At 42.1% G+C, this 12,865-nt stretch overlaps 2 protein-coding genes across 5 annotated transcripts; one reads left to right on the plus strand and one right to left on the minus strand.

Annotated features, from left to right (window-relative positions):
• Nucleotides 1-6,492: 6,492 nt before the first annotated feature.
• On the minus strand, nucleotides 6,493-7,468 carry LOC107264409. Its single transcript, XM_015732638.2, has 3 exons — nucleotides 7,430-7,468; nucleotides 6,840-7,339; nucleotides 6,493-6,762 (listed from the first exon to the last, which is right to left on the minus strand). Exons 1-3 carry the CDS (start codon nucleotides 7,454-7,456, stop codon nucleotides 6,495-6,497), a joined length of 795 nt encoding a protein of 264 aa, XP_015588124.2. The 5' UTR covers nucleotides 7,457-7,468; the 3' UTR covers nucleotides 6,493-6,494.
• A 2,841-nt stretch (nucleotides 7,469-10,309) lies between these two features.
• On the plus strand, nucleotides 10,310-12,853 carry LOC107264414 (reticulocalbin-2). Of its 4 annotated transcripts, none has more exons than XM_015732642.2 (5): nucleotides 10,310-10,471; nucleotides 10,918-11,158; nucleotides 11,242-11,389; nucleotides 11,465-11,920; nucleotides 12,047-12,853. In XM_015732642.2, the coding sequence occupies exons 2-5, from the start codon at nucleotides 10,942-10,944 to the stop codon at nucleotides 12,216-12,218; spliced, it is 993 nt and encodes a 330-aa protein (XP_015588128.1). In that variant the 5' UTR covers nucleotides 10,310-10,471; nucleotides 10,918-10,941; the 3' UTR covers nucleotides 12,219-12,853. The 4 variants fall into 4 exon arrangements, with proteins under 4 accessions (XP_015588128.1, XP_015588129.1, XP_015588127.1 ...); XM_015732643.2 differs by lacking the exon at nucleotides 10,310-10,471 and adding an exon at nucleotides 10,599-10,717; XM_015732641.2 differs by lacking the exon at nucleotides 10,310-10,471 and adding an exon at nucleotides 10,606-10,632.
• The last annotated feature ends 12 nt before the right edge of the window (nucleotides 12,854-12,865 follow it).

The raw sequence follows: 12,865 nt of genomic DNA on the forward strand, positions 1-12,865 counted from the left end.
GCCGTCTCCTTCGTCCACTTCATTTTCTTACACCTCGTCGCCCTCCGAAGTCCGTGCGACTTACTTACTTCCAGAAACACCAATTCGACTCATTTATCAGCACGAATCTTCCGGTCTTCGTCAATAGAATATTCTCTTGGCGTATCTTTAAAACTGCTCAATCAACGATACACACCTTAGTCAAGTATTTATTTACGTGCTGACGATTCTTAACGAATCCACTGCGCCAGGAAGGAAACATAAGTCTTCGCCGTAATATTTCAAAGATTCGAAAGTACCGCTCGCCGTAGTCAGTGAACTTTGCAGGGTGATGTAACGATATCCAGAGGTAGTGAAGGGAGAGAGGGGCGAGCTAAATAAAAGATACAAGAGTAAAGGGAGACAAAGAGAAAGAAAAAAAAAAAAATAATAATAAAATAAAAAATTCAAGTCCAACCAAAAGTTCATCCGTGTTTGAATGGGTTTTCAAAAATATGTCCCTGTCCATCAGTTTGAAAAGTATTCAAAGATCTCTCGACTCTTCTCAAAGTTCGTCTGACAGGTATCACCCAAAAATCTTCAATTGTCCAATTTATGATTTCACTCTTGAAACTGACACGTACCTCGGACCGGAACGAACGGAGCCAATTGTCTTGTAGTCAGCTGCACCAGACCCAGGTAGACAAGTCGCAGGTACCGTAAGGGCCTGGCGGTGTCCATGAGGTAGCTGCCAAGATGAGAATCCAAAGCGGGGTCTTCCTCTTCAGATTTCTGTTCACGTAGACCTCAGAAGACACGGGAGTACTTTTACTCGATCGCGCGACCTTCGTGCAAGGGCTGATAGGTACATAATTCACCTAGGACAAGAACCGCGGACATTCCAGGGTCCTCCGATCTTGACTATTTACGAAGTAACACGAGTGAAACCGACGGTCCACGAGAATCATCACGTACAGTCGAATTCACTCCAGTCTACCCTGGCACCTGTTGCCGCTAGATAATTTTTCTTTCCAAAAACTCTCCGGGACCGCCCAAGCTAATGAACCTTCGGTCTAAGCACCATGAAGTCTCCGCGATTTGTTTTCCAGGTGGACCAAGTGAAAATCGACTGGCAGATCAGATTTGATCTTTCGGTTATAAGGAAAAGCAGAGCGACGTGATCCTGGAGTCTGTGAATCGGACCCGGGTGGGTTGTTCCCGCGGTTACGTAACGACGCGAATCAGTAAACAGTGAGATGGAGTGGCGTGGTGATAAAAAAAAAAAAGAAAAAGGAAGCGTAGCAAGATTGAAGTTGGACGAACGAGGAACGAACGGACGGTCGATCGTTACAAGGCTCCGGGATCGGCGTCGAGCCGAACCGGTTGCTCGAAGTGACGTGAGTGAACTAAAGCTGCAGGCCGCCAGGTAACGCCAGGTTAACTCTGCTGGCAACCTGCGTTCACCGGCAGGAGAGGAAGGTGGCCAGCCAGCCGTAGAGACAGCGAGCTAGTCAGCCAACCTGCGAGTCAGCCAGTCAACCGATCCAGAGAGCAAGAGAGAGAGAGGAGGACTGTAACAGAGTGAGATGGGTATTAGAGTGATGTAGAGAGAGAGAGAGAGAAAGAGACACGGATAAAGAGAAGGGAAAAAGTATGGGACTTATAAAGGAGAAAGAGAGAGGTAGCGAATAATGAGAGAGAGAACGAGATACCTGAGCTGTGTGACTCAGCTCGGAATGAGCGAATAGACCAACAGCATAGCAAAAGCTATGCTATGTTATACGGGATACCTATATACCGGGTGTGACAGCATACAATATATCCTCAAGCTTTGAGAACACTCATCTATTTCACGGAGACCCGTTTAGTGTTCCAAAATATCTTGAGATCCTTCGACCATCCAGCTTCCCACTTCAGACACGGCATATCTGCACAATGTAATAATACAATCATTGTCATACAAGTGTTATCAGTGCTCTGCTAGATCGTGAATTGGATACCTGATAACAGTGCATGCTACTGTCAAGAATATTATCTTGTGCACGAGCTGAGGTAACCTAACCTCCAATCCATATTGCGGAGGTTGTATAAAAAATAGTTACAAGATCAAGTCAACAATGACTTAAACATAAGGTATAGGTACAAAATTTAAGTAGATTTTTCAAAATTATTTTTCAAAATTTGTCATTAGACAAAAGAGACGCAAAGCGATTTTCAAAAGTAGCGTGGCGATGTTGAATGCGCCAAGTAACTTTGCAAAGTATGAAGATAGCAAGAGACTCTATTTTTTGTTTTTTAATAAAAACGAATAGCGTCACCCGTTATACATTAGTCTAACTAAACCTGAGTCCAGCAGAGCGTGACTTTTCACGTGGAGTGGTTATAGAGTGGGGCGGGTATGACCGTGCCCCAGCGTAACGTAAGTAAGATAGACTTTGATAGAATTTACACCGGCAGCTCCTGAGAGCGAGGAACTTTCAGCCAACCAAGCCACGACGATGGCGGCCACGGTGGCCGCCACGGATTACGAGAGAGGACCTCTTCCTCCTCTTCCTCCTCTTCCTCCTCTTCCTCCTCTTCCTCTACAACCGTCTCGTCCTCGTAATTCTCTTTGAGGTTCCCCTTCGCTTCGCCGCCGTCGTCGTTGTGGCCCCCCTCTGACTTCTTCCTGTCCTTCGTCGACTCCCTCCGTCGACCCTGGACTCATGCGACGGTTACGAATAATAAAGAAAAAAAGTGAAGTATATAAAAGGAAGAGAAAAACAAAATGAAAGACAGGTACCTATCTCGTGTTGACGACGCAGTTCAATTTACGCTTGCTATCCGTTACACGGATGATGGATTTCTGGATGCCTCCATTGAAAATCGTATGGCTATGGTACTCCGGGCTTTTAAAGACCACTGAGGATCCTCGGTAACCACTCGGTGGGCCGCAAGTACGAATTAAGAGGATTGGCTGGACGATGGCTGCTCATTGACGGAAGGTTGAGAAACTATGGTCCGATGTTCTTGGCTTATTTTAGTCCCAGCCGGTTGGTGCATCGTCTGCAAGCTGTGAATTGAAAGTTTTTATTATTGGGTTAAGCGATAAGGAATTGGGGTTGAAAATAAGTCTATTTGGATACGAGGGTAATGGGTTTACTGCTGGGATTTATTTTGAGTTCGAGTGTCCTGACAGTCGGAGAAATTATTTCAATGGGATTCGTTCGGAGCTATCGGATCGGCCTATTTTTATTTCTCGCTTTAATTTCTCGGGAGAGTAGAAAAATAAAGAGAACGCTCAGAACGATTTATGGGAAACGGTTGGTAACGATGGAAATACTGTTTTCGTATTTTTGGAAAATTTTAAGAGACGGTAAAGGAACTTTCAAAAATTATACCTATTTTCTATCTGAAATTGCGTTATCGGCGTGTCTCTCTCTTACGTATGGTAATGCCCATAAGTCCGTCTCTCTCGCACTCGCGGGAGGTATGAGAAATAAGAAAAATTATAAGTCAGGGTCTTTGTATAAAAAAGAGGTCTATACTTTATACCAAAATATAACTGACATATGATCGAAAAATTATAACCTGTCTTACTTGAATATAATTACAAAATGGCGCCGAACCAAATCCATCGACAACCTGTCAAATACTAATGGTACGCCTGAACTGAATAGCTCGGTATAAATCAGCGACTGGTTACAATCGAAAATCCGAAATATCGAAGTATTCTTGTGACTCGAATGCCTGAATCTCAAAGTGCCGCTCGGTTCAGGAATGTAAATTGTCTAATGAAAAACCGGCATGAACTTTTTTTCCACCTAAGCCCTCCCGTCCATTCCGCTTCGCTTCCTCGAACTTTTCGATCGAAATCTCCCAGGAATCGTACGATCGTGGATTCCGTCGTCATCGAGTCGTCTCGCCTCGATCGGAAATATCGATAGCTCGACAACTTTCGAGATATCGGTCTACGCTCGTTCAATCGAACGGAACGAGTTCACGCAGAAATTCCGTTAAACGCATCGTCGGACAGAGAACAAGAACTTCATCACCTTTCTTCATCATTTTCATCATCTTCCTAGTCGGTGACGACTGTCATCATTGTACAGTCGTCGGTAGTGGTCGTAATATCCTGGTTTAAAAAATTTAAATTTTCCCGCCTTCTCACTAAACCTCTCTGCATTTCTTCAAACAATTTTTCATTAAAGTACAAAAGCGCCGAAAATGAACGTACTGATATCGTCATCTACCCTGATTACTTACTAACTTCATACTAACAATCGACTCCGGCGACGTCCTTGTAAACCAGAAGTAAGAGGCTACCCTGGAACAATCCTGCAGTCACTTTCGCCACACGCCGACCAACCTGAAGAACATCGACAGAACCAGTCAAATCTGAGGACCGTACAAACTTGGTACGAACTGAAAAAAAATTTAGAAAAAGGTTGGTTAATAAAAAAATCTACAGCGGATCTTCTCGGAGATGACGCCTAAAAATCCTGAGGATCTTCCTGGCATCCAGTAAGGGTTATCAGGGAGTCAGCAAGCGTGGCGCTCGGAGAAATGCTGATGCGCACGGCTGAATCCCGAGGTCAGCGACTCCAGGGTAAAGTTAGTGGAGCGCTTAGCGCGTCCTAACCAAGTGATAAGGGAGGGATGGGACGGGGCGAGGAAAGAATGACGAATTGGTGCATGGAGAATCGCAGGAGAGACTCATGGAAGGTTTTAATCCAAAAAACAAGGAAATCCATAGATGGGTATTGAGCAGTCAACTCGAAGGTAGATCATCAGGTAGGTTCTAGAAATATAAAATCAGGCATTTGATTATCATCAGACTCCAAAACATATAACCCTATCTGGTTCTCTTCTACACGTACCAGTGCCTCTTTACTAATACTCAACTAAGCGCATGCAGTATTCCTACCTTACCAGGCACCTACCTATCCAACGTTCACAGATCAGGGAGTTTGCAGGTGCATTAACCGGACATCTAGCCCAGCACCGTAACGCCGGTCTTAGACGCAGAGTTTGCGCTTCGCCGAGAGCAACAGATGCTTCGCTTCCCTACCCCATCTAACCGCAACAGTTAAATGTAGATGTGGACGCAGACCAGAACGTGGACTAGGATATGGCGGTGGTTCTTACTGCGTACAGTGGGCATACTCGCTAGAGACAAAATCTCTGATCCTGAGCCAACCAGACCTGGACATCCATCCGAGCGAACGGAATTGTGGGTATTCCCGTTGACGAGACATCAATTATCTACGGGTCCGATGATAGCTCGTCTATATTTAAACTCACAGTTGTGCCTCACGACCGAGACGGGAGATTTATTCTCCTTCGTGTTGAGCCTTTCAGCGAGCTAACTATCGATGCTACCAGTATGATCGTTTCAGGATGTATATTCGCTGTACCAAGGTTACTTATGAGAAATTCCACGATCTTGCCTTCCGTGGAATTCTGAACGTTTAGTAGGAAAAACGTGGATCTTTCGTGCAGGTAAGGCATGGTTGAACGTTCTACCTGGTAAATATTGATAGGGATTAAATCTGGTGTGCGAATGACAGGTGAGTCTGTTGATTTATATTTGGTTATTTACCCTCTGAAGGTTGCAGCGGATGTATTTGATTCCTGTGGTACAGTCAATGCAATTGGTCCGGTGGATCTTCTGTGAGCTATCCAGTAATGTTATATCTTCGTAGGATCGGTCCATCTGCAAAGATGCTGACTTGTTAGTTTATTTACGTGTGAGATACGGGGGCGACAAGCAAGCTTATAAATGTAGAAGCGGGATGTGAATTCGCGTGAGTAGGCGAGAGGACAAGCGTGGCTGAGATATATTTTGAAAATGACCTAGATCCAAGCCCAGAGTAGCATGTGCGATGGGAATGGCCGGGAGCCAGTTGCAGGCTACTGCTCACAATGATTCAGGAGTCAGGTAGACAGATAGCCGGTAGGTGACGGATGTATATTATATACAGGACTGGCAGCAGGTTCACCGATCTTACCAGGTATAACCAGATGTCGAGGCTCGTGCGAGAAGTCAGCCCGGGACGTGCGAACGCAAATAAAAGCATCAAATCTTACGGGCAACGTCAGCATCCTCAAGAACGTCTGGACCACGGCTATTGGTTCCTATCACTTTCCATTTAAAAAGTTCTGACCACTGCGAGAGATCCCTCTGCAGGCACATTGCATCCATCCATACCAGTATAATCTTCTCAAACGAGTTCCTGGCACCTGATACCATGTTGATCTTACTGACATTCGAATACCGATCTTGTTCGGCAGGAATACAATAAGGCTGATTCCCACGTCGTGTTTGATATGAAAAAATAAAACATATAAAACATTAAGGCAGTCGTCGACGTAGCGGGTCAGAAGAATTATAGAAAAAAAGAAAATTCACATTTGTTATACGCAGATCTGCTGAAGATTCTAGAAGGTTGCTGCAAGGCAGCTGGTCACTGAATCATCCTGGTACCATGACGTTCATTGTCATCTGGTATAAAACATTCGGTGCATCCAGTAATGGTGATACAACACCATGCTCATCAGCACTGATCGTCCATTCTGCGTGACGCCAATGCGTTTGTCCTGCAGGGATCAGGTAGATATACACCAGGCGCAGTTGTTCCGCGGCAACAGGTGTTGGATGGCTCGCGAGGGTCCGGTAAGGCTGCGTCGTACTGTTTCGCAGGTGAACCCCAGGAGGACAGGTGCAGGCGTCCAGGGGCAGAGGATGCTGAAGAGGAAAGGTGCGCTGGCATATATGGCACGTCATCCTCTTGCACGATTCCGGCTTGCGGGATGCGGAAGGATCTGAATAAGCGCAAAAGGTGTTTTATGTATAAAAGCTTAACCAGTCCTACGGTAGAGGAGAATCAGAGAAAACGAACGAAGGGCAAAAGGAAGATGAAGTCAAAGCCAACACCGAGGAATCGAAGTGGCGCGCCATTGGGAAGCGGTGAGTTCGCCGGAGACACGGCTGGCCGCCTGTCGCTTCGCTCTGCCGCTTTCCGAGGCTCCCCTCCGTCCCCCTCGTCCTAGTGGCTTGTACCCTCTCCCTCTCACCGGGTCTCCCCTCATCCCGCGCCCGCACCCCGTGATCCTCCTGCTCACCCTCTCGCACCGACAGTCCGACACCCCTGCACCCCTCCTGTCTCCCCTCTACCTGCGCCAGAAGCCACGCTCCGTCTTCCACTGTCTTCTTCATACAGGGTGTCCGCGAAAGAGCGTCTACGAAGAGAGCCCAATGGATCTTCCGCAATTCTTGGTTGCTGCGGGTTAGGGTCCAAGCATGGAATTCGCTGGGGATCTCTTCATTATGAGGAAAGCGTCCTTGTCGGGTTCTTGGCCTCCCATGAAAAATCCATATTGACACTGATACTTGTATTACCTATGGACAGTAATTTGAATTTGAAGAAAAGAAATTTAATTAAAATAATGAGCCTGAATAGGCTTTTTTTTTCTCTATATAAATAATCACTTTGTATTGATCCAAAGGTCTGATCATCTTTTCATTTAGTCACCTGGTTCTGTTTATACAGAGCGCTTGTAATTGTTTATTGGCTGCTTGATGAGAATAGATCATCAGGCAGTTTCTTATCTTGTCATGATGATTATCGACAATGTGTTTAGGGTTAACGATCGTCAAACGGTCTGAATATCTTGACTACCGTTTAACCTCCATCCTGATGAATATCCTTCCTTACCTGGTGCAGGCTGATGCTCCTCGTCCCGTTCCTTAATGGTATCCACTCCCGGTCGTTCGGATAACTTGTTGTACTACTTGTCAGATCGATCTGGCGAGGTATAGCTATCTACTCCTGGTTACCAACGGTGATGGACCTCCTACCGTCAAGGAGTCAGACCTCCTGGTGCAAACGGCACCTCTTGACCTCATAGATGAGCTGCAAGAATCTCATGACCTCTGCGTACCTAACTTGATACCGATGCATATACAGGATCCTGTACTCCTAAGGAGGATCGGCTAACAATAAGATTTATATTACCCTCCTGCGATTTTACCCTGGTAAGGATTGCACCTAAAGGAACGATACGCCCTGGTGCATTCGTATGCTGTTGGCAGAACTGCTTTAGCCCGTTTGACCTGCTGCAAAAATTCATTATATACAGGGTGTTCAATTCTGCCTGTATGCTCAATCCTGCTATAAATATCAATATATGTCATACTAAACATTAAGATCACCCTGTAGATGATGTTTCTGTCGTTTTCAAAGTTCATTCCAAGTACTCGACCAGCAATAGCAGCAACAACAAGCGAAGCACTCTTGCAGAGTGCCGCTGTTAGCGCATCGCACTATGACTAATTATGAAGACTCCCCCTCGGCCCCGCACTCTCCCCCGGCCTTTATCCATCGTCTTCTTCACCTCTCCAACCCTCACCGTCGCCGACTCCATCGTGTCGTCCGCTTGGTACCCGCCGACCGAGTCATTGTTCCTTTCCACTTCTGTTTTTACCTGGGTATACACGGCCGCGGCGACAGGAATCGAATCACCGTGCGATAATGCCGGTTCCTGCTTCTGCTTCGGCGGCTTCTCGCTTTCGGTTTAGGGGGAACTAATGTCCGCCTTCCGCTTTTAACGGGTAGGAGAACGTCTCCTAGGATAGCGTAAAAATTGAAACGAATGCGTGATAAGGAAAAAGCAAAAAAAGAAATAAAAGTAGACATAAAAACATCACTTACCCAAATAACTTCTTTGTTTTGTCCAGACTTATCTCAGATCTGTAGATTACATCTCTTGTAGCGAGTCTTTTAAATGGAATGAAATCATCAGCCATTTTTTTTTTTTTAGAATCTAGGAAAGTAATTTGAACTGTGATTAGAATGGCTTGTATGTACGTAAATTTTAATTATCAAGTCATTAGGTCAGGTCTGTTTCCTTTGGACGTTTTTCCTTTACTTTTTTTAGTATTTCTATTAATCTCTGTTTAACTGCCATTTTGAGTTATTAATAGAAATTTATTTATCATGCTTTCGCAAAGGTAGATTCTTATGCACTGTATGTGTATATGCTCGATCTTTTAATGCGAGCGAATTTTTCACTTTATTCTGCGAAACCGTTAATTACGTACGACATATACAATCGTGGCTTACCTCCATTGTTTTGCGCGGGACTGCTGGAATCTTTTAACGACCGCAGATGAGGATTCGTAGGAGGGTCTAGAGCGCAAGTAGACACGGAAGGTAGGAGCATCCTGTGTCGTGGGACCCCCCTTCACGCTCTGCTGATTTTACAGCGTAACGCTGATTTCATAAGTATCCTTTCTTTTCCACGGATGTTCTTTCTAGAAAATTATTCGACGCGATGCGAAGGTTCGTCAACGCCGTGTTTTGCCGGTACGACACGCCAGCTGGATTCAAGAGAACAATTTTGGAAATCGAGTTCACGACGAACTGAAAGCACCTGCCGATTTTCATTACACATTATTCATTATTCATATGCTTGTGTTGGTATATATTTGTCATTAGTTTGTCTTTGTAGGTTGGGTACTGAAACTGCAAATTTTGTGCGTAACTTTACGTGATTTTAATTTGATTTTAAGGGCACTCAGATAAAAGGTTTGTTACTTACGAATATTAATAGCTATGTATTAATCTTTAGCTGGACTTTCCATTAGCAGGGACTGACAGATACGAAAGGTATAAAGATAAATACCCTTGGTATATATTTGAGAAATAATTACATGCGCCATTTGTAACGCGTCAGGATGCAAATTGTAACAGGTAATGTCACTGAATAATTTCTTCTTAAATTATTGCATTTTATTTGACGAATTGATGGCTTCTAGTGGGAAGTAATTTCGCCATCTGCCGTCAAGCTAGTAATTCTAACTTATGAAAATATCTTCGGTTAATAATATTACTTTTATGAAACTTTATTGACTGATGATAAGTACTGGGTTTAGTACTGCTTGGTGCTGCCATGTAAAACTGAGTATCGCTGACTTCAGTAAATCGAATTACCGACTGAAATACCGACTTTACAAATGTATCGTTGGATGATGCAGGCAGACTATAAAACAAAATATCAATCAACGGGAAAATTACGCATGCAAAACTTCAGTTGTTATTTGTTACATTCACAGCTTCAAAAATTCGTTTTTGAAGCGTAACTCGAAAAGGATAAATATTGTATATTTCGAAAAAAACATCAAAATGATTGAATTTTTAGTGAATTTAATGGATTATTTATACATTTTGACTTTTTTTCTATGTGAGTTTGCTGTGTTTTTGCTCATGTCCGTAGACATGACGTTTTTAAATTGCAAATAATTCGTTAAAAAATCTTCAATCATCTATGGTGGAAATAACTTTAATGCCAATTGGTGTATATCTATTTTTAGTGTCTTCCCTGGCGTGGAATCATGACCGCACATGCGTCCCACGGCTAAAGAGCTCGTTCAGCGTTTTCCTTTGACGTTTAGAAATAGTTTTGAAACGCTTCGCCAGCATTAAAAAAACCGTCTCTCTGTTCCGGCATACTTGTGTCGTTCGTCGTTCTGGTAAATTGTGACTGTTGCTACGTTGTTTGCAACAAATTATAGTTATATTTTGCAGTGAAAGAGGAATATTTCTGAGTCCTCTGTGTCGTACAATTTTTATTACATATCATTTATAAAACACTATTATTAATTTTACACAAGTATACTCAATGCGGAAGACAGTAAATCTGAGATAATTATTAGAAACGACAATTTTGTATTATCAAAATAACTGTAATTAATTTTTCTCCGTGTTTTCGAACATTGGTAACTACTGGGTTTACATTAAATTCGAGATACTAAAATTGGTTTGTTTCTGATAGTTTATCAAAAAACTTTTTCATTCGATTCATCGATTTCCGTAGTCTGCTTTTTTCCTGTTTGTTTCCTATGAAGTTTGACAATTTTTCAGTGCTTTAAGGTTATAAATCAAATCGCTTCATTCTTGAATTTGTATCATTTTTAAGGTTCACTTAAAAGGATCAATTAGAATGCAACCCTTAACTCAAAATCGCTTGCTGTTCGTCGTTGTATTCGTTTTTGGAGCTTTTGCGGAATGTTATGCTGCATCGGCTCATATTCACACTCATCATTATACCAAAGGAGAAGGAAATGAAAGAACCGTCGACGGTGCCTTCAGTCCTCGCGATAGCGATCATTATATAGATGGAGAACATCGTCAGGAATTTGATCACGAAGCTATTCTTGGTATAATTATAAAATAGAATTATAAATATAGCTCTTTACTTTTTTACATTCTAAAGATTTTATAACTTGATTGATCTTTCCAGGAAGTGTCAAAGAAGCAGAAGAATTTGACAAACTTCCTATTGAGGAATCTAAACGACGACTTCAAATACTTTTAACTAAAATGGATTTAAACAATGACAAATTTATTGAAAGAAATGAACTAAAAGCTTGGATTTTACGTTCGTTTAGGTAAGGTATAAGGATGCTCATGTGTGCTACTGTGTGATTAATATTTTGGTATAATTTATTATTTATTATGAACAGTATGTTGTCTACTGAAGAATCTCAAGATCGATTAGATGATGCAGATTCTGACGAAGATGGAAGAGTAACCTGGGATGAAATTCTTCAAGATACTTATGGATCCGATCCTGAAGACATAGCATTAGATGACAAACTCATACAGGATGACAAGGAAACGTTTGAAGCTGCTGATCTTGACAAGGATGGATATTTGGATTCTGAAGAGTTCAAGGCTTACACACATCCTGAGGAAACACCTAGAATGTTTCCCCTATTACTCAAACAAGCTTTAGAAGATAAGGATACCGACAAGGACGGTTCTGTGAGCTTCCAAGAATTTTTAGGCGACAGGGCTAGAGGCGAGGATAAAGAATGGCTTCTAATTGAAAAAGATAAGTTTGATCATGAACATGACAAAAATGGAGATGGTAGACTGGATGCAGATGAAATCCTCAGTTGGCTTGTACCGAGCAACGAGTATGTATTTTACAAACTTTATTTTTTTCATGTCATGTGTGCGAATCAATTATATAACTGCAATAATATTAGAAATATTTGTATCCATACAAAGTATTTTACGTGTGTGTCTCAATTTGTTAACAGGGATATAGCATCTGACGAAGTGGATCATCTATTTGCTGCATCGGATGATGATCATGACAACAGACTATCCTTTGAAGAAATTTTAGAACATCATGATGCTTTTGTTGGCAGTGAAGCTACTGACTATGGTGATCATTTACAAGACATTGAACGCTTTACTGACGAACTTTGAGATTAAACTGAGAAATCTGTCATTTCGACATGTTTGATATACTAAAGGTTTCGCTGAAGCACAAACATTTGAAGGCATTTATGATGTTTTTTCACTGCTCTTATTTCTCCCTATTACGGTGTTCTATTCCTTGGCGCATGTTTTAATTATAATTATTGAACGATTAGATGTTCCAATGACGCTATAAATCGTACAAAGACACTGCCATTACTTTTCATTCGCTCTTTGTCAAGTCAAAAAACGTCACATTCATCATCGTCTTCCAACTCGAACAAATACTTCGTGCCATCAATAACTTTAGTCGATAGTACATTTTACGTATGAAAAATTGTCTTAAGATTCTTAAGTTATTGCAAACTCTTACTCAGTTTTGTTTTTATGTTAAGATATTTTACTACTTATCAATCATTTACATAATTATTTATGTGTTACGTCCACTGATTGCAATTTAATCATGCACATCCTTCATTATTGTACCGTTACTAGAGTTATTTGTTTCGTTACAAGAATCGAATAACTTTTATTGTCAACGTAACGAAAATGCCTATCGCAGTAAATATTGCGTGTGTTTTAAGAATACAAGTAATTATTCGTTGATGTACATCACTTTTCCAATAAAATAATTCAGATCATAATATCATGAAATT

Source organism: Cephus cinctus, unplaced genomic scaffold, assembly GCF_000341935.2.
Source record: "Cephus cinctus unplaced genomic scaffold, Ccin1 Ccin1_scaffold0169, whole genome shotgun sequence".
Taxonomy (NCBI): domain Eukaryota; kingdom Metazoa; phylum Arthropoda; class Insecta; order Hymenoptera; family Cephidae; genus Cephus; species Cephus cinctus.